Source organism: Manacus vitellinus, unplaced genomic scaffold (genome assembly GCF_001715985.3).
Source record: "Manacus vitellinus isolate BGI_N305 unplaced genomic scaffold, ASM171598v3 scaffold_21_pilon, whole genome shotgun sequence".
In the NCBI taxonomy this organism is placed as follows: domain Eukaryota; kingdom Metazoa; phylum Chordata; class Aves; order Passeriformes; family Pipridae; genus Manacus; species Manacus vitellinus.
Window position 1 is genome coordinate 1,711,579 of NW_021939546.1, and position 21,671 is coordinate 1,733,249.

Consider the following 21,671-nt stretch of genomic DNA (forward strand, 5'->3'; position numbering starts at 1 on the left):
CCCGGCGGGAGCGGTGTCGGCGGGCGGCGAGGCGGCGTCGGGACGGTGAGTGAGCTGTGGCTGCGAGGAGCTGTGGCGGCGCCGGCCGGGGCGGAGGCGCTGCCTCGGGGCCCGTCCGTGCCTCGGCCTGCGGGGGAGGCGCCCCGGGGCGGACGGGCCTGGCCCGCTCCCAGCCGGGGCCGCGGTTGTGGCCCCGCAGAGCGGCCGATGCCGGGCCCGGGGAACACCCCGGTGACTGCGGGCCTGTCGGTGAGGGCCGGGGGTCCTGGTGCCCGGCAGGTTCTGGCCTCTCCAGCTCTGTGCTGCAGGTTGGAAATACGCGTGGGTGGGAGCCTAAGTGCAGTATAGAATGGCTAAATGGTAAAGCTGCTCTGCGAGGGGGGAAAAAAGTAAACCTCCCCCCCAACCTCATCACTCTCCTCCGTCCATACGGTAAAATTTATTTCTCTGCACGCAGTTTTCTCCTTTGCTTGTAGATTATGGGAGAAGAAAGGACAAAATGTTGGCTACTACGATAAATCTTTCACAGAGAGCAGGTTTTACGTTCAGGGATTTGAAGTTCCTGAGAACAGTGATTTTGGCAACTGTTCTCTTGGCTCGATAACTCATTTTATCACCTGTAGATGGTAAGGGAAAAAAAGTTCTGGAGAGGCCTCCATGGCAAGGTGGCACCTTTTTATCTCTAAGGCTTTCATCCTCTAGACAGTAGGAAGAGACAGTCCTTCAAAGGCTTCACAGCCTTTGGCTGAGATGCATTTGGCCTTTAGTTTCAAAGGAGCAAAATTAAATAATTACAAAATTATAACTTTCCATAAAATGTCCTGGTGGTTCAGCAGCATCTGAGGTCGGGGTACTGTATGACCAGGAGATTGGGCAGCTGTGAAGGGAGCATAACAGTCTACAACTCAGAGGTTGTATCTGTGCTGGAGCAGTTATAAAGCACAGCATGAGCTAAATGATTGTTAGGACACAGATGCATTCATACAGTTCCCATGACAAAGTCTAACTGTATCTTCCAGTCTAGTTCAAATCACCAAACCTGAGTTTAAGCCAGATTAGCAACCAGAATATGTCTTCTTCCCATTCCCATTAAAAAACATTTACTGCACTGACGTTTCTGATAGCTTTCCTTGCTTCTCACTCCCCTAAAAATACAGAAAGCTGCAGGAGTAGTAATTTGTTATCCTTTCTACCCTAATGTGTTAATTTTCCTGTTTTCTCTATGGGTATGTAAGCCTGAATTCCAGGTATGCTGAGTTAGAGCATGAATACTTCAGAGCACTGAAAATTAGAATGGGAGGAAAAGTATTCCTTACTGTTAATTTCTGAGTTTAACAGATATGACTCTTGGCCAGAATGCTGGTGTCTGACTCCAAGATTGAAAAAAGAAACATTAATAGGAATAAGAGAGGAAAATACCTTTTCGTTCCCCCACAAAGATCAGTGCATTTTCTGTGTTGGAAGAACTTTACCAGTTTTGAAGAGAGTTGAGACAGGGTTTGCATTGCTTCTGTAGCTGCCTGACACTGTAACTTTCCTGAGCTGGAATAAATGTTGCATCTTGATGAGAAAACCTTAGCTTAGGACATTATAAACCATCTCATTAACGTGTTTTACACATACTTGGTTGTTGCTGAAACACATACAGCAGTAATATTTAAGAGTGCACTCATCCTAAAAGTACCAGTGAATAATTCTTTTGAGCCTGTGATAGGTTTTAATATGTCATAGACAATTACAGAGGGAATGTATGAGTCTGGGCAAAAAAAGAGTAGGCCTTTCTTTCTTTCTTTTCTTCTTTTTTTTTTTTTTTTGAGATCAATGTAGGAGAGTATCTGGTTATGTTAAGGAGGCCTTTCCCTTTACTCCCTAGAGTAGCTTAAGTGGAAATATTCAATTGCAGATGAGGGAAGAGGTATTTTGGAAATAAAAAGTCCTAAAAGTATTTTAGATGAGGCTTTTTCATTTGATGGTCAGTAGTTGTCTCTGAGTGCTCTTGAGTCTGAACAAATGCTGTTCAGCATTCACTGGAAAAGTGTCACAAAGATTGAAACACAGTGGGAGAAATGCTAGTGCCTTTTCTTACTGAGGCTCCTCAGCAAAGTATTGTTTCCATTTTATGCTCCCCATAAAGTTTTCACAGTTCCTACATTTTGTGGTGTTAAAGGTGGAGATATTTTTTCACTTCAGGTATTTTAGGTACTTGCAGATATTGGCCACACCACAGTGATACAGGTCTGCTGTGGCTCATGCAATCTTGTGGTTTTGCATGACTGCCTTGTGTTGAATAATGGTTCACAAATACCACACTGCCTTTCAGTGCAGCCTGGCACTAATGCTGGAAATATTTACAACTGTTAATAATTTTTCTAACAACACTTGCAAGTTAGTTTTGCATGTAAGGCTTGCAAGATTTTTATTTAATTTTTCTATTCTCAGTACGAAATGAAACAGGCAGAGATATACATGTTTGCCCCTCAGTGCTAACTAACTACTGCAAGCATTTGCAGCTGAAAGAGCAATGCTGCCTTTGGTATCACCCTGGGGAATAGCACTATTATCATGGTCACATTTTAAGTTAGTACCAGTATGTTACATAAGTAGTTTTTGTAAGGTTGCACAAGGAGAGGAATAGAGACCTTCACAATCTTTTTGATTTCACATAGTTATTATCAAAGATTATGGTGAATGTGCTAAGTGGTTATATTAGAAGTAACTTAAAATGGATTTACAGGTCTTTTTAAAACAGATATATTTCTTTTGTGTCTTTCAGAGTATCTGCAAACTAGTGTCAAAGATTTAGTTGCTGTTTACTTTTGTTAGTCCTCAGGCCAGCAGAGTTTCTTCTTGTAAAGGAACTACAATTGATTACTTGCAGATTGCTAAATGCAATGGGATTACATAGGTATTTTTGAAGGTCTGGTTGAGTTAGCTACAACTCAGTACTGTGTGAGAAAGACCCTAATTTCAGAATTGAGACTGAGTTAGTAGCACCTGGAACAAGACAAAGACAAAACCAGCATACTTTTAAAGCTTAAGTCATTCAATGAGACATCCTTAAAAGGGAGTGTTGATTGGCCTTTTCTATTAGTTTGTAAGTGTAAAGAACCCTTTTTTTTTTGTTCTCTTCACCTTTTCAGGTAGGAAAGTCTGGGTGGAGCAGGAGTTATCCTTTAATGAGTAAACTTTGGAAAACAAAGTTAATAATTATACTGCTGTGGCTACTGTGTTTCTCACATAGATCTGTGGGTTACATGCTTCTCTCTAACGTATTCCAGTCATTTTGATAATATCAAAAATGATAGTGTTAAAAATACATTCTGGAAGTAGTTGCTTGAAGTACCAGCTCTTACTTCTTTCTTTATAGTTGTTGATTAATAGGACATAATTTCTCCAGTCAGTGAACGATCTATTACTCCACACAGAACTCCTTTTCTAGCTCTCTGTGTTCTGCTGTGGAAGATACTTGATGTTTGCCAAGTCACTGTGGCAGAACTCGGTATAGCTACATAAAGTGTGTAGGCCTGCCTCTCTAGTGTGACTGGTGATCTTAATGATCCTGGTTTCAGCATACCTGATTTGAAACACTTGGAAATGGAGACCAATTTTAAAGATGTGTAGTTTTTAGGCTCTTTTTCTGTTCTGTCTGTATTGGCAACTGTAATATCAATTTTTATTACACAGACACATTTTCACAACAATTCTAATGGAGACTTTGAAGCTTGAATTTCATTTAGTCTTAATTATTGTTCAAAGAAAAGAAGATCAGTGCTGACAAAGAAAGGAAACCTTCCTTTGAGATGACATTCAGAAACATTTTGCAGCACTGTCAGAAAGTTTCATCGTCTATGGTTAGAACTGTGGCAAGAGTTTACTAGAGTTTACTTAATTGAAACAAAATCACTGGAGGGAAGAGGAGAGGCTCTTATCTTTTAAAATTGCTTAGTGATGTGTAGAAGCTCATTCCTAGAATCTGTAAGGTTTTTCAGGTCACTTATTTATTATGCAGAGATGTTTTTTGCTTCACGAAGCTTCTGTTGCCGTGGCACTAGAACATGCCAGCTACGAACAGATTTGCTTTCCAGATCCATCAAACATTCAGCCTCTGCAGTAAGTATTCCTTCAGCTTCGTAGAGAAAACTATTTCATGCAATATTTTAGAGATGCACTAGTTTTGTGTCACGTAAATCAGCATGTAAAAAAAGATGTGTATGTGGCTGAGTCTAAGTAGTACCAGTGTTACTTGTCTTTTTGAAAGACAGCCAAACATGTCATATTTAACAAAACATACACTGTAAAATTGGATTACTCTTCTAAACCATATGTGCATCTTTAAATATATACAGTACAGATTACCTAGTCAGAATTCTCTCTTAACTCCCTTTTGTTCTGTGTTAAGAAGTATGACTTCACCTGTCTAGTTATCTTTACAGTTTTCTTCATGAGGACAAATAAAAGGTGTCCTGTGTTGGATTCCTCTGGTGTTCTTGTCACATTGATGAGGTCAGAATCAGATCTGTAGAGAAGACATGAGCAGAAAAGTATCTGTTTAATTTTATAGCTTCCTATTCTTCAAATCACAATGTATATGGTGTATTCATTACTATAAACAGCTTGAGTACAAAAGTGTACCTGCTGCATAATGTTTCTACTGTGAGTCATTTCCATTGATTCAAAGTTGAAACTTGGAGTGTAATGGTAATGCTGACATTTTTTTCTCGGAGTATGGTGGCTAGAATATGGTTTTTGAATCTTTCAGACAATAACAATAGCTGGTAGTGGTAAAAGGTGCTAAAACTCAGTTGTTTGACTCAAAGAAACAGGAGTGTCCGGGGTACTGAGGGACTATGTAATTCCTATGTAATTTTTTCCCGGTATCAAGCTGGTTTACAAAAATAGATACGAGCTTGCACTTTTTTTGTTTGCCCATAGAAATAAATCTGGTTTTCTTTTTCCTAAATTTCCTTTCTCTTTTTATCTTAAAAATATCACAACTATCAGTAGGTTTTTCTCTGCCTCTATATAGAGTAGTCGTTGAAAGTCTATTCTACAGGAGTCTTCCAATACCTTAATTTAAGGTCTGAATATACAGCAAAAACATGTTCTGTTGTGGGTTTTTACTGCTTTGAGTAGATACTTTAAAGTTTTAAAAATCTGAATGAAAATAGCAAATGTCTTTGCTACTTTCCTCTTACCCATCAATTTAACAAATAAAATTACATTGCAAGTGCTTGCTTTCCAAACTGGATTGAGCAGGAATTGGGCTAGAAATAGCACAGTCTTTAAGTTTTTAGCATATCATAGAAAAGAAAAATAAAGTATGTACAGTATTTTTTTCTTTTTAGGACATCTATTAAAACTCTTGAGCTAAATTATGCCCCTCCTCCATCCTTGCTAAAAGTTTAGTGGCTTTAGATAATGACGAATGAGAATTTAGGATATTTTTGTGTGTTTTCGTGTTAATCTGAATTCAAGCTATTATGGAAGCTTTAATGAAAGAACATGTCTATAATTTTGTGTAACTACTGAGTTCAGCTGGCAGTGGTGTAACTGAGAAAGCATGAAAGAGGGTTTGTCATGCAGAATCCAACAATATTGTACTTTGTCTTTCTTAACAAAACCCCTCTGTCTGTATATTTTGATCTTGCAGACAATGGCCTTCAGACACAAAAACACAAGACGAATTGAAGGCCTTGATAGCAATGTGTGGTGAGTAAAAGGAAAATATCTGCAAAGTTCAGAAAATGTCTTTGGCGGATGTATTTCCTTTCCAAATTGATAATAAGGTACATGGCAGTTGCTATCTCTGCTGGAATAAATGTGATACCTGTTTAGAAGCAGTGAATGAAATTCAGTTAAAGGTGTGATTAATTGTTATTTTTGAGTTTTAAATATTAGGCTTAGACTTCTCTTCATCCAGTAAACCACATAAGACAAATATAACTCTTGGGCACGGTAGTTTAGCTGACTTTTAAATTTAACTGTTGATTCTGTTGGGTAATGTATTTCCAATACATTTGATTCGTGTTTACCAAATAAGTCAGATTTCTTTTTAAAGCCATTATACTTGTCTTTATAATTTAGTTCATTATTTTTAATACTTGTGTTTCTAGGTATTAAATTGGTCTTAAAACAATATTGCCATCACTAGTAAATATGGAATTTTCTTAGGTGATGAAAACACTATTATGGGCTTAGATTAGTTATATGTATATATGTATGTGTGCACATATGCACAAGGTACTTTTATCATTCAACTTCCAGCTAATTTTTTTAGCAATGTGTTTTCATTTTTGACAGAACTGTTATGCTACATGGAGGGGTTTTAGTTTAGTTTTGGGTTTTTTAAAGTCTTGTTAATATTTTGGTAGGGAGGAAAGAGTAAAATGTAAAGCTGACTTGTGAAGGGAAAAAGGAAAATCTGTTCAAGAATCCTAACATTCATATCTGGCAGGCTACTAGGAACAGTTAATGAGCAGTCTAAAGCAGTCTGTTGCCTAAAATTAAAAAAAAAAAAAAAAAGCACTCAGAGGTGTCTGAGTAGTTTAAATGGCACCTTCACTTGATGGAATTTAGCCTTGAAATCATTTAATGTGCCTGGTGTTCCATTTCTGCCTATATCCAGAGTAACTGTGTGTTTGTACATTTGCACATCTGAGCACAGTTCTGCTGGCAGAAAAGTTATTCTGTGGATGGAGAAAGTCAAATGTTTTCTTGGGTGCCCTGTGACCCCTGTGGTTACTTACCACTGTCCCAGCCCTCAGTTCTCCATGTGAACACTCTACTTAAACCCATTTCCACTGCTGTGAATTTGTCCAAGTGAAACACTTTTTTTTGCCTTTTAATCTTAAAAAATGAAAAGATAATTTTATTTGTTATGTTAACTTTAAGATGTTTTTCGCTTTAGGGTTGAATTTACAAAAGTGGCAGCAGATCCCTCTATCGTTAATCTCGGTCAAGGCCTTCCTGATATATCCCCTCCCAGCTATGTGAAAGAGGAGCTGGCAAAGGCAGCAGCAGTTGACAGATTGAACCAGTACACACGAGGCTTTGTAAGTATTGTGGAACTGAAGGACCCAAGTTCAGTGGAGAATGGGCCACAGGGGAAAAAAATTGACTTTGCTTTAAACTGGTTTTTATCTGTAGATTGTACTGTTATGTTCCAATCTAAGTTGATCCAGTAGCCTTATCTGTTATTAATGAACTTCCTCTGTGTAGGCTTCTTCAAGGCAAATCCCTGAGCTAGAGCAAAATGGTGGAGCACATCTGGGATAGACTGTCTCTGAAGAGTGAATTCACAGTTTAAAGAGTGCAGATGATACATTTTACATTTACCTCTGTGTAAACACAAACCAGACAGTATAATGGTAGAATGAGAGAGTAGCACTTGAGACAGACTCTACAATGAAGAAAAGATTGACCCATAGCATTTAGTAGATTTCACTGGAGACTAGGAAGGGATGAAAAGAGTAAGTCTTTGCCCCCTGGAAGATAGTTACTACACATTCTGGAAGTTGGCTTGTAGAGTTTATGTCTTGAGCTGGGTGTGAGTGTATGGCATTTATGATTGTCCAAGGCAGGATATTCCAGTGATTATTACTGTTTTACTATGACCACTTCATTGTTTGGTTTGCCTATCTTTTATTTCGTGGTAAAGATAGACTATATTGCCCAATTGAGAATTGTGTGTCAGGATTGCTACAAGACCCTAAGGCATCTATTTAATATTTTTCTAGATGACCATGTTATACAACAGGGATATAAAAGCATCTTACAGACTGGTAAGCCAGAAATTGTGTTGGTAGTCATGGCATCACTGTGTACATATTCCAAGATAACTTTTTCACTATTCTCTAAGAAGTTGATGGGGAGCAGCAGTGGCCAGCAGTTCCCTGAAGGACAAGCTATCACAGTGAGCAGGGCAGAGGTCTCACCAGCCAGGGCCCAGTCCCACAGTACCTGAGCAAGACAGCCCCAGAGATGGTGGCTGAGGTCACCAGACAAGCTTGTGGTGGTGAGGTGGACCTGAGAGCAAGCCAGGAATTCAATCCACAGTTCAGGCCCAGCAATGCTAACCATAGATAGACATAACCCAGTGATCACTTTACCAGCTCATAAGAAGAGAATTAACTCTATCCCAGCTGAAACCAGGCCAAGTCTACCTTCTGAGGAAGATTCACAGGCTGATTCTCTAAAACTATTTGCGAATCAAGCATAAATACGCATGCAATTCTTCAGTATTTACTTTTATCACTTTGTTCTTTATATCCAAATGGTTTGATAATTCCCATGATAATGATGAATGTTGGAAAATATATTATACTGTAATAGTACTTAAAGAGGAATTTTTACCAGTATTCCCATCTTCAGCCTTTGTACTTTGTCTGCAAACTTCTACACTTCTAAGGTTTTTGAACACAAGTGTTTGTGGTAGCAGAGTTGGGAGGGATGAGAATGAATGATCTCTATCCATCTGATAATTGAGCTCTCATTGACTGTAGGGCTGTGGCCTAATGTGATTTGGGTGCTGTAGCATTCCTGTCTTGGCATGACATGGCAAGAAATGGCTGTCACTTGAATCAGCAATGACTTGTAAGCTTAATTTATGGTAATGTTTTTGTTTACAGAAAGGTTCATGATTTAATGCCTTGTCTATAGAGGTATAATGTTCAGTATTTTAGAGGATTTTTGTTACGTAGATGTGTTTTCCCAAGGAACTGTTCTTTATTTCTACCAAGTATCCCAAAAGAAAAAAGATTTTTACAGCAGGAATTCTGCAGTTTTCCTGAGTAAACAACATTGTGTCTTCTTATTTCCTTGTTGTATATGATCTTTGTTGCATGTTTATTTTCTTGTTCTTTGCACATTTTGAGAAGAGTGTGTTAACTGCTGTGTCCCTGGAGGGGACACAAATGGTGAATAGTGCTCTGAGATTTGGGATGTGACCATATGAATCATTATTCTGATTACAGTCCTGTTTATTAGCAGTATATAAACAGAATAAAAATATTTCCCTTGCACCAAATACTTTTTAGTTGAAAGATAAGGAAGAAAACAGAGGGAGCTGAAAGAGACTCAAAAGGAGTGTGAGGGTGAATTGGTGTCAGAGTATTCCCTTCTCTCCTCCTATCTCTTGTCCTAGCTCTGGTATAGGCTACCTGGTGCTACTCTGAGGTGTGATAATACGGCAGAAATTAAAAACCACCAGATAGAAAAAGAATTTCCTAGTAGATACAAATAAATTGAAAGCACTCTTTCCTAATGTGCAAAAAGCTTAAAATATGCTACCTGCTAACAGCCATTAACACTGAGAGCTTATGTCATATTTTTCTATTTCAAAATGTACTATTTTGATATATGTGGAAAACCCCCAAAGACAGGCTTTGTACATTGTTGGAACACAGCAATCAGTTACATTTGTTTGCTCTGAACAGGGACATCCATCGCTGGTGAAAGCCTTGTCTCAAGTGTACGAGAGAGTTTGTGGAAGAAAGATTGATCCTCTCACAGATATCCTGGTGACCGTGGGAGCTTATGGATCTCTCTTTAGTACAATACAGGCATTAATAGAAGAGGGAGATGAAGTAAGTTTTTATTGGAAATATTCACATATACTTGCAGAAATGAGAATTTTCCTGTTTTCTTATTTGTCCACTTTTAAATATAAGTTAATGTTGGGTCTTCTTTCTATCTCCATTAGTTTGATTTGTTGCAGTTGTGCACCTGACTTATGGTTTCAGAAGCTGTGATTAAGAGCATATCTTTTTGATGTCTACCTATCATTCACCACCATACAAACACCTTTCTTTCATACTTATGGTACCTGTAGCAGTTTCTTTATCACTGTTACTGTTAAGTGACACAGTACACTTTGATTTCTTACTTGAGAAAGCAACTGGGCTGTTGTCTGCAACAGAGGACTAAGGGTGGTGCAAAGAAGTGTTGATGTTTGAATGACCTTTAGGTACCATATTCTGTTTTGGACCATTGCATGGTGGCAGCATAGGTAGCAGAAAAGTCCTTCAGAGAAAGGATTGTTAGTTTACTGTACTAGCTGTGATGAGTCATCCCTTCATCATTACTGATGTCTGCCTTTTTGACAACGATACTAGAAGTCATTTTACTGAAATATTTCTATATATAGCGGAGAAAACCTTTTTGTGTTGTCATGCATTTTGCTTTCAGTGTTTTGTTTGTTTTGCTTCTATATATTGCATTCTCATCTGCATATCTTCCTCTTCTGTTGCTGAGGATAAAATCTGAGGACTTAAGCTGTTCTGAGATTTCTACATACTTGGAAATCTTGGCATTTTATGGACAGAATTAGGGCAGCTGTGCTGTGGTTCAACAGTTTGCTGTCATTTTCTGCCATTTTTGCATCTTTGCCTTGCACCTTCAAATCTATTATAGGACATAAATTGTAATATTGTAACTTAATAGTTGTAGTGTGTAACTATAGATGAACGTCCTGTGTATGTTGTCAAAAATGAGTAGTGCTTATCATACTCAGCCTGGCGGCATTGTCGTGTGATGCTCTAAAAGGAGGAATGTTCTGCAGTGTTGTATCATTATATCTGGAGCACCAGAAACATTAACAAGTTATACCACCAAAGTAGATCTGCAAATATGATGGCATCATGCATGGTAAATTCTCTGTTTCTAATACTGATTGTTGTCATTTCAGGTAATAATAATAGAGCCATTTTATGACTGTTATGAGCCAATGGTAAGGATGGCGGGTGCAAAGCCTGTTTTTATCCCACTGAGATGTGTGAGTAGCTTTTTAAAAATTATTTATCATATGAAGTTTCTCATCTGTACTCAATACAGTTTGATGAACACCTTCTATGAGATGCTTTTCTGTATCGTTTTTTGTAACATCCAATCACATAAAAATGAGATGGCTGAGTGTAAGTCTGAGACAATGATAGTCCAAAGCAGATAGAATATTTTATGAGTGTTGGAGAAGGTGCAACAGTGTTTCTCATTTGCTTTAATTTGGGCATTCTGAAAGCTGATTAAAATTGCTTTTTCCAGTTTTCAGTGCAAATAATGGAAGGGGATCACATATCAGTGCCATTTCTATATCTGTTGTTTTTCAGATGATTTGATTTCTGATCCCTTCAGCAACTCCTACAATGACAGAATACAGTTACTTTTCCAAAATCTGCTTGCTAAATAAGGACTGATTGTGCAGTACACATATTTGCTATATATACAAGGATTATTGTTTTGTTTATTGTTAAAAAGGACTAATTTTGCTATGGGTTAATTGTCAAATTGGTACTGCTGGCATTCTGCTGGCAGCTTGCAAGGATTGTTCTGGATGCAAAGTGTTGATCCTTTACCATTGCCTTGTGCAACTGGTAGCTTTGCATGGGAAGGGCTGAGGGGTTCTTTAGGTAGGACTGCTGAATGAACTCACTGAAATCAGAACAACACAGAGGGACAGAACCTCCACAGCTGCAGTGGGAGTAGGTGAGACTGTTCCTCTGGATGCCCTCCTTCTAGGGATGTTTTGAATGACAGCGTTCCTCCAAGTATTTTCTGTTTCACACCCTTGTTTTTGGTCTGACTCTCTCCCAGTCATGTGTAGGTGTCAGAAAGTTAGTGTGGCCATGCTCTATGTTCTCCATAGCAACTGGCCCAAACTTCTGTTACCCTTGTGTAATACCACAGGGACACTTGTATTGTGTAGTGTATAAACCCAGAGCCTCAGTGGTGCAGATTTTTAATTCCTTGTCTATTTTCATATGTTCAAGGAGGAGGAAGAGATCTTGAATCCCTTCTGTGGTGATGTTCCCAGTCAGGCACGCCCACACTTGCTCTAGTATTTGGCAAGGCTGTAAACACTCCTGCCATGTGACGGGGCTTTCTGCAGCACACGCTGTAATGATCCTCAGGTGTACAACAACATCCTGGAAACCAGTTCCTGCAGAGGCTTTAAGACAGACATTGGCCAGGAGAAGACAGCCACTGTCATAATAATTTGCCTTGCTATTAGGCCTCCCTGCCTGTTCCTAGAACTGCCTTCTCCCAGGAGAGCAGAACAGAGTGGATAGGTTGTCAAGTATTGTTATGGAAGTGTCTGAGGGTGATAAGTTAGGCATCTCTCTTTAGGCTGTTGTATTCAAGTAATGCATACATTTATTGTTTGTTTTGTTTTTTTAGAAAAATAATGGAAACTCTGCATCTAGTGCTGATTGGGTCTTGGATCCTGCTGAACTTGCAAATAAATTTAATTCCAAAACAAAAGCAATTATTCTGAATACCCCACACAACCCTATAGGCAAGGTAAGAGTCCTGCTTTGACACTACTATCATTTCAAAGAATGCCTTAAATACTATAATTAATGCATTGTCCCCTACTTTTTTGTATCCCAGGTGTTTACCCTGGAAGAGCTTCAAGTAATAGCTGATCTGTGTATTAAACATGATACCCTGTGCATCAGCGATGAGGTGTATGAATGGCTGGTGTATAAAGGGAATAAACACATTAAAATAGGTACTGATTTTTTGTGGTATCTTAGAATTGGTTGTGGAATGATGCTGTAAGCTTGCCTCTCAGAGATAATGCTTGCTGGAAGGAGCTCAAACTTCAAGCTTCGACTATTTAGCAATGTTTAGAGTCTAAGGAGGAGAGCCCCCCCCTTTTCTGAAAAGTGTTTTAAAGAATAATTTCCAAATAGAATTTTCAACTGACTTTGGAGCAGACATGCATAGAAACCAGTGGGATTGATGCTCATAAGTCAGTTATGATCATATGAATATCCCATCCTTATTTGGTTACTTTGTGGGCCATGACAAGTATAGCTTCTGTTACAGTATGTGTATTGGACTGTGCTTTGCTAAAGGACTAATAGAAGGAACAGGGATTAGAACTTCCTTCTCAAAGTATTGCAGAGATAATCAATGAGGGAAATGGATAATGAGGAATACAATCAGTTTTACTCCACTAGTTATAAAAATGAAAAAGTAGTATAAAGGTCAGTGTGGAGATAGTGCATGAGCAGTGTCCCTCCAAAGTACAGAGACACTGGACATTGTATTCAGTCCAAATAATGGACACTGGATTCAGTGAACTAAGTCACTGCAAGTGCAGTGTGAAAGCATGTTAAAGTTTTCAGGCAGAGTTGCTACAGGGGTGAAGCAAGAATAAGCCAGAAAAACAAACATGATGTAATGTCCCTGTCCCTCTTGTTTTATTTCTTGATCCCAGTTTTACTGAAGCTAGTGGAATTACTCCCACTGTCTCAGAAAATTTAATTTAGTGCAGGGTACTGAACTCCTTCCCCAGTTCCATAATGCTACAGCTAAGCATTTATGTAAGAGTTTCTAGTGTGGTGGTCTTAGTTTGGCTCTCCTGATGTATTTGAGCTGGCTAAAGTCCAAAATTTGTTTCTGATGGTAGCATCTTGCATGAACTGTCTGTTAAGAGGTAGTTACTGTTGTTGTGAAGGCACATTTCAGTCATGTGCAGTAGAGGCATCTAGTTGAGAATAAACAATGAAATCAAGACATATAAATATAAATTAGACAAGAAAAAGCTTAACTTTTTTCCTGGCTTTGCCACTGGTTGAATGCTGAATAACTTTGCTTCTGTGCTTCAATTCCATATTTGCAGAGTGGCAATAAAAAAACTTTCAATTAATGGGGGCTAAATCATTGTAAAACCAGAATCTTGTAAATAATAAAAAGGAAATTGTATCTAAATGACCTTGCAATACTTATTAGCTCAGCCTCACAGTTGCTGACAGTACATTGATTGTACTGGTCATGCATAGGCTATGAGTCTGTTTTGAGAGTGACCTAATTCCATGGGTGTTGTGGTTGCCTTAATAGTGATACCTTCTCAAAAACCCTAAGATATGGAAAAAGGGGAACATTTTGGGTACATTCATGTGATAGTAATTTGAGTCACTGCATCCTAGCAAGTTAGCACAGTAACTGATCATATGTCCCAATTGCAAAGTAAAATCAGTTAAATTAAAGCTTTCTTCATGAGTTTAGCAGGTATTTAGTGCAAATAGCTGTCCTCAGAACCAAAATCTCTGTGGGTGGTGTAAGGTAATCCATTTTGCTTTGCAAAAGCAGCAGGTCCAAACACTCATGTTGTCAGTCACACTTTGTCTTAGTGGACAGGTGACGGATTCTTAAGAGGCAGTAACTCCACTGTTGTTGGCATCAGTATTGTCATCTAATGCTTCAAACCAAAACATGTTCCAGTTGAACAAAGGATATTCTGTAGATCAGCATAAAATATAAAAGTACTGTCTAATGAAAATGCAAGTTAAAGCCTGGGAAGTTGGCCAACTAGGTTTAGGTGCATATTTTCTAACAGATCCCATGATATCATCTTCAACTTTAGTGTTAAAAGTAGTATAAAACTTTCAGAGTAACACTGTAAACAATAACATTATTTCAGTAAAAGAAATAAGGTCTGCTCTTTTTTAACCTAAGTTGATTAGATTTCTTATTTAAGTCTACAAAAAATAATACAATAAAAATAAGTGTGTTATTTCACTATTTATAAACTCCTGTATTTCCATATTAACCTTTTTCATATTCCATTGAATGCAGTGACACTTTTTTTGTAGGAGATACTAAATGGATATTGCATCAATTTACATGTTCTAATGGTGGTTCCTTAATACAATTTAACAGGGGTTGCTAGCCACAGATCATAAAATTAATACAGTCTTTGTGCTGTCGCTGAAGCAGTTTTCTGTAGCATAGAGCACTTCATCATGTTTCTCATCATCTGACTCTGAATGATGATTAGGGTTGCACTGGCAGATTTAGAGATTGCATCTCATAACTGAGGATTCTGAACAAGCCTCTGAACAAGCTGAGTGCCATCCCAGGTAACAGGCTTCTTATATGTGTTAGTTTGCACTTCATTAGTTTTTAAATTGTAGTCAGACTTGGTTGTAGTGTATATGATGTCCTATATAGTTACCATATGGCATAGAGAATTTCCCTCTCTATTTAAAACTTGTAAAAGCTTCTTTCCCTGTGCCCTTGTGCTGCTGCTGTTGTTTGAAATGCTGTTACATTCTGTCTCCAAGGCTGAATACCTATGACTGTGTGGCAAAACAGTGTTGCTAGAGGCCATTAGTTTTGAAAGCCAATTATTTTTGCAGCCTGTGAGAGCTAGTTTGGGTGCCTTTAGGAAGTGATGTGTACTCTTGGTAGAGCTAGATAGAAGATGCATCTGTTCATATTGCCTTTTTGTTCTCAGGGTCACAGAGCAGTAAAGTCAATATGGGTGGACTAATAGGAATATCAATTTTTTTCATGCTGTTTGGTTTCTCTTCTTGGCAAGTTTGCTCAAAAAATTACAATACATGTTTTCAAATAACTGTAAAGACTTATACCATGTCTAATGCAGATAACTGCTGCAAAAACTTCAGTGTGAAATACTGTGGTTTAATTTGGAAAATCTCTGTTTGTTGGTCTCCCTAGAGAGGGGATTTAAGAATTGACAGGTTCACTGGTAGCGGTTCTAGTATACAAATGAGGTGAAGATGGATGTTGGTGACCACTGCAATTGCAACCTTGTCTAACACAAAGTCTAACTTTGTGTCTCAGACTTAAGTGTGTCTTGATTTATCTGTTTCTGTTGAAAATTACTTAAGTTAAAGAGTACAAATAGTGCTTCCAGAAGCAATATACAGAAAAAAAATTGCAAACTACAGGAAGAGACCTTTACTCTGTCATCTCCTTGGAAAGGAAACAAAGGATTTTAGTCTCCTATCAGATACAACTGCAGAAACAGAGACAGGCCTTCATGCCTCCCTTAATCCTTGCAGACATCTTTAGCTAACTGCTACTGTCAGTCAGTTCCAAGCCTGTTCAAATTATATAACACAGCATAGTTTATTTACTCACTCTGCTAGTTTGGTTCTGGGTTAGAAGTCTTAGTAATTATTTTCTTTTCCTGATGTCTAAGACAGCCAGTGACATTGACCTGGACAATTCTATTAAAGTGGGTTGCAGTGCCCGAGTTAATGTTGTGCACAGTGCTGTTGTCAGGCATCAGAAATAATGCTGTCCTCAGGTGAATGGGTAGCCACTCCTTAGATTATATCTTTCTTATGAATAATTATGCATTTTTGCTGAGGAGAACTAACGTGTAGTTTTAAAACTGTGCCTCTTATTTTCCGCCTCTTTTATCACCTTCCATTAATCCTTACCTCCTTTTCATGCTAAAAAGCATTGGCCCATATATCCTTTCTCATTTGTTACAATTGCTGAAATTTTAGAATATTCTCGTTGCTTGCTTAAGATGGTGCAATGATGTATGAACACACAGCTCTGAGCTAGGGCAGTACTACAGTAATTCTTTGGATTACATGGCATGGGTGAGTTCACCTGTACCAAATTAATTTTGTTTTATATACAGCTACCTTGCCAGGGATGTGGGAAAGAACAGTAACTATAGGAAGTGCTGGGAAAACTTACAGTGTAACTGGCTGGAAGGTAAGAAGGCTCAATATAAAAGACTTCAGTTATATAAATAACAGAATGCATTTATTACACTAAAAAAGCCTCTGTTTTTATGACTTGTGTTTTGGAAGCTTCTGGCAAATCTCCATGTCTCCAAAACAGGACAATATCATTCAGTTGGAGCAATTACCTGTCTTTAACACCCATGTTGTAATTATCTTCTTGTCTCTGGATTGATGTGCGCCCGTGAGGAAACAAATACTAAAACCCCACTACATTATGATTTGTTCAAAACCAGTCAAGCTTCTTGGATATTATGATATTTTAGTTTCCCGGTTTTGTGGTGATATGGTATGTTTTGAAATGGCTCATGTTTCTGTAAAATATTTTGCTTAAAATGAAAAACTTCAGACACTGGCTAATTTTCATTATTTTTTAATTTTATTATGCTTGCTTTCCTCCCTTAGCTTGGTTGGTCCATTGGCCCTGAAAACCTGATAAGGCATTTGCAAGTTGTTCACCAAAATACACTGTATACTTGCCCAACTCCATTACAGGTATGTATTGATGGGGCAGAGGAGGTTGTTTTCTGGTGTAGGAAAGCTGTTGGCCTCACTGTAATAAAACAGTAATCACAACAATGAATCTTTAGTTTTTGAAATGTTAAATGGAATGTAAGAAGAGGAAATAAATTTGATCTGCTCACCAGACATTAAAAAAAAAAAATCAGTCTTGCAGATTCTTTCTTTTTTCACTTGCATAAAACTGACAATCTTAGCAATTTCCTAGCAAATACAAATAAAAGTTGTTACAATGAGGTCTTGTTTTACTGAGCATTATCTCTGTCTACTAGTTTCTAGTACTTTATGATGCATTATTATCAATAATTTAAATTTAGCTTCAATTCAGATTGTGAACCCTTGTGTCAAAGACTGTGACTTCCATACACAATTAGTGCCTAGCAAAAGATTGGGTACTTTGGGTGTTGCCACAGCACAAAGTAACAAGCAAATTACAGACTTGGATGTAGCTTGTGTAATTTGTGTGCTGATTTGCTTAATGAGGGCCAGGATTGAATAAAAATCCACGTGATTTCAGTAGGAAGTGTGTGAGTGTCTGTGAGTTTACTGACTGTTCATGAGTACTTTGAACATTGGTTATGTTTCCAGGAGGCTTTGGCACAAGCATTTTGGATAGACTATAAACGCATGGATGACCCAGACTGCTATTTTTACTCACTGTCTCGAGAGCTGGAAAGCAAGCGTGATCGGATGGCTCGACTACTTAAAGAAGCTGGACTAAAGCCTGTCATTCCAGATGGAGGATACTTTATGATTGTTGATGTTTCCACATTAAGTTAGTATAAAGTTTATTAAAATGGGTGTGGAAAGTAACTATAGTTAATCTGAAAGTGCAACTTTCATTTTAAACTGTATTCTCATTTCACGTTTGCATAACGTTGTCAGAAGTATTCGCTGGGACTGAAATTTTCTGTTTGACCTTAGTGTGTAAGGTAGACTTTATGAGCTTCAGCAAAGCCTTTATGATCCTAACTACTGTTGGTGTTTTGCAAAACTTTGCCAAGTTTTTAGAGAGGATGAAGGAGGTGGATAAACATTTCTGTTTTCAAAAGGTATATGATTATGAGAATGTTTGAGAGCCTTGCACCTTCAGGTCATACCATTTGTACTTTTTTCTTTCTGGTCTTTTTTTGTTGGTTTCTTTGTTTTTCTTAATCTGAAGTCATACCCTGAAGGCTCTTTGAGGCATTCTGATTTCTGAAGTGTAAAAGGCTACCGAAATTTACAAAACCTTTTGGAAATTCAGGTTATGGCAACTTTGGAGGAAGAATTTCCACAGGGGAACATTTTCTAGTTCCGCATTTTTCCCAGCTGATCTTAATGGCACTTTTTATTCAGTGAGAAATGTTTAAACACAGCTGGACCTCACAGCTTTACCATGTGACAGAAAGTTTTAGGTACTCCAGTTTCAGAGATGAGAAAACTGCAGTTGCAGGGATTATTGCAGTCCCTGCAATAAATGCCCCCTTCAGTACCCTTCACAGCCCTGATTCCTCAATAACCCAGGCTTCAAGACTTCTTGGCATACTGCATGGCTTTCTTCCAAGCTACATTTCTGAATTTGCTTTGGATGGAAAGCAAGTGCTCAGGTCAGAATGGAAAGGTTCAATCTGTTGGCCCATTTTAATTGTTATAATTTAGAAATTATATACGAAAATGAAAGCATATATCTTTATTCTTAAATATTAACTATAATAAAATGCTGTTAATGAATGCTTTCCCAGTGGAGTCTAGGAAATCTTACAACATATTTGTTTCAAATTTATTTTTTTAGATGTGGATCTCTCTGGTGTAGATGAGAAACAACCTTATGATTATAAATTTGTCAGATGGATGATAGCATCTAAGGTAAGAGTCATACTCTGGTTTCAAAATTGCTTTTCTATTGAAAGCAAGAGCAGTGCAACTTAGTTATTAAATAGTGTAGTAGAGATGTTCCATTCAAAATATTATTTGGTGTTGCTGTTAATTATGTGACTAAAATATTACTAAATGTGCTGAAAATGTACCCTGTAGGTCTGTGTTACACCTCAGCACTTTTCTTTTGGCATGTTTAAATGTTTGTTGAATAGAAGTACCTTTGAAATGTTTTGCCCAAGAAAAGTAATTTGAGTTTAGAAAAGCCTAGCTTGTGCATACAAAACCAAACCTTATCTTTCCATCACATGTTGTGAGGGAGAGTTCTAGAAATGGAATAGTAAAATCATCATGCTTAAAACAGATTTTTAACACATATAAATAAGCAAATGCTATTTCTATTTTATGTTTCAGAAGCTGTCAGCAATTCCTCTTTCAGCATTCTGTGGTCCTGAAACAAAGAAACAGTTTGAAAAATATATACGTTTTTGCTTCATTAAGGTAAATTTATGTCCTGAAAATCAATGCAGTACAGAAATCTGCAAAAGACTGACTAACATTTTTCCCAGGATCTCTTGAGTTGAATGTTTTTAGGAACAGAAGGTTAGCTTGATGTAAAATTCAGCACAAAGTAGCTTCAACTGTCTTTTTGCTGGGGGACGTTACACCATGAATGTGGGTGGCATGGCTAAGAAGGGGCACTGGCAGAAAGCAACTGGATGGGTAACCATTTTTTATCTTACTGTATTGATTTTTAAAAACATTCTTGACCAGTGGTGACAGTGAAAATTAATGAGACGGGTAAACTATCAACGTGATTTCTATAATCCAGAGCAGAGATTAACTGTACAGCAGAGTGGTATGCCTCATGCCCATGCAGTGTCCAACAGAAAAACAGTAAAGAAGTCACCTTCCAGTTTAGCTCACTTGCTTGAAAATACTCAGGGTTTCACACAAGCTCCAAATTACAAAAGAAAACATGTTTTTTGTGAATTAGCTAATTTTTGCCATTTTGTGAACACCTCCTTTATATATTTTCTTTGCCCTGTTGAGTCTGTTCTTGAAAAGACTGAAAGACTTTGGGGACAGGTAGGTAAGCTTTGATAAGTCCAAAGCCCTGAGATGTTTCCCAGTTGTTCTGTAGCAGAGTCAGCATATGGAACATGTGCAAATCCTTAATTGTTCTGTGTAAAGATCAGAGCTTTAGCCTGAACTAGTAATGAAGGGGAGTTTCCCCTTGTGTTGCTTAGTTCTTTTGATGAGGTGTAAAGTCTTTGGTATAAACTCAGCCACTAACAACCAGGATGAAACTTGCTGCTTGTAAATGTGGCTTGTCTGCAATGAGCAGCACTGACCATTTTGGACTAATCAAGTTGGACAACCTGTATGACTCACCAGGTTGTAGCCAAGCCACACAAATGGCTGATGGATAGATTACCCATATTTGGGGGGATTATTTTTAAGTGGTTCACAGCATAACATGGTTGCATGGAGATTAAAAAATCCCAACTGCACACATAGGGATTAGGAAGGTATAGAGAGGCAAGCTAGCATGTCTCCAAAACAGAGCTGCCAAGTTACATCACTGCATTAATGCCAAGCATTTATATAAGTATTGCTTTCTTTAAATGTGATAGTATAAATGCTGAGAAAATGTGTTATCTTTTAAATATATATAATAAATATTTTCAAGGAATCAGCACTGAATTCTTTGTGCAGTCCAGATTTGTAGCTAATAACTGTTAGGGAAAAACTGGCTGACACGATATTTCCAGGATGTGAGTGAAACTGCCGAAGACTGATTTGGGATGATATAATCATGACTGCCTCTCTCTTCAAGAACTCCATACTTGCAGTAATAGTGCAACTGTTCCTTGTTTTGCAGAAAGACAGCACACTAGATGCAGCTGAAGTGATTCTGAAGAACTGGAATAAGCAGACAGGCTGATTTTTCTTATTAACTCTTCCATATGGTATAATTATCTAGTAGGGGAGTTTTATTGGAAATTTAAGAACAAATTACTTAATACAGTACAGAATTAATATGACATTGGAAATAACTTTTGCTGCCACCTGCTGAGGAATTAAAACAATGATTTACCTAAAATGTGTGTAATGCAACTCAGAGGTTATTTTCAGTCTTTTCAAAATAATTTACTTTTTTCCTAAAAAAAAAATAAATCTATGGGGTTCACTTCTTTTATTGAAAAAAAATTGGTAGGACTCTGTGTAAAATAAATAGATGATATAGGTATTTTAAAGCTTACAAGAAAAAAGTAGGAGGTGCTTTTTTATGAGATAGTATAGGAACTAAAAAGAGAGACTTAGAAACATCATGGTTTGTGAAACCAAATAACCTGCAGTAGAGGAAGATTAAGACATGCCTCATGTTAGATAATTGCAGTGACTTTCCACATACCTGCCTACCTACCTTGTCTGTGCACAAATTGCATCAGTTTAAATAAGATGAAAAGTGCTAAGTTGCATAGTTAGTATTTTATTTCCCACAATAGTCATGTGTGCTTTAAAGCATTGAAGTAACGGCACTTTCTAAAATCTGTAGACAGTCCTGTCCTATCCATCCCTCTCTTTCAGTGAGAATAGCTCGTACCGAAGGAATAAATTTTTTCCACTGTTTTATAGTTTGGGTTTGAAAACCTGTTATTGCTGCTTATCATACAGACTAATTTTGCATAAGGATTATCTCTTGGGGAATTAAAGCCTCAACTGGAGTCCAGTGCTGGAGGGCTTTGGTTTTGCAACAGTTCTTGTGGTTTCTCCTTC

At 37.8% G+C, this 21,671-nt stretch overlaps 1 protein-coding gene across 5 annotated transcripts; it reads left to right on the plus strand.

The window, feature by feature from the left end:
* KYAT3 (kynurenine aminotransferase 3) lies at positions 1-21,544 on the plus strand. Of its 5 annotated transcripts, none has more exons than XM_018072327.1 (14): positions 1-45; positions 4,010-4,110; positions 5,651-5,709; positions 6,908-7,052; positions 9,435-9,584; positions 10,685-10,771; positions 12,172-12,294; positions 12,385-12,505; positions 16,406-16,482; positions 16,917-17,006; positions 17,619-17,805; positions 18,805-18,878; positions 19,302-19,388; positions 20,773-21,544. In XM_018072327.1, the coding sequence occupies exons 2-14, from the start codon at positions 4,012-4,014 to the stop codon at positions 20,833-20,835; spliced, it is 1,362 nt and encodes a 453-aa protein (XP_017927816.1). In that variant the 5' UTR covers positions 1-45; positions 4,010-4,011; the 3' UTR covers positions 20,836-21,544. The 5 variants fall into 5 exon arrangements, with proteins under 5 accessions (XP_017927816.1, XP_017927821.1, XP_017927820.1 ...); XM_018072331.2 differs by lacking the exon at positions 1-45 and adding an exon at positions 221-308; XM_018072328.1 differs by lacking the exon at positions 1-45 and adding an exon at positions 339-432.
* The last annotated feature ends 127 nt before the right edge of the window (positions 21,545-21,671 follow it).

Coding starts and splice junctions, on each gene's coding strand:
- KYAT3 (XM_018072327.1), top strand. CDS start 4,012: ATGTTTTTTGCTTCACGAAGCTTCTGTTGCCGTGGCACTAGAACATGC. Junction 4,111..5,650: donor TCAAACATTCAGCCTCTGCA/GTAAGTATTCCT, acceptor TTGATCTTGCAG/ACAATGGCCTTCAGACACAA. Junction 10,772..12,171: donor TTTTTATCCCACTGAGATGT/GTGAGTAGCTTT, acceptor TTGTTTTTTTAG/AAAAATAATGGAAACTCTGC.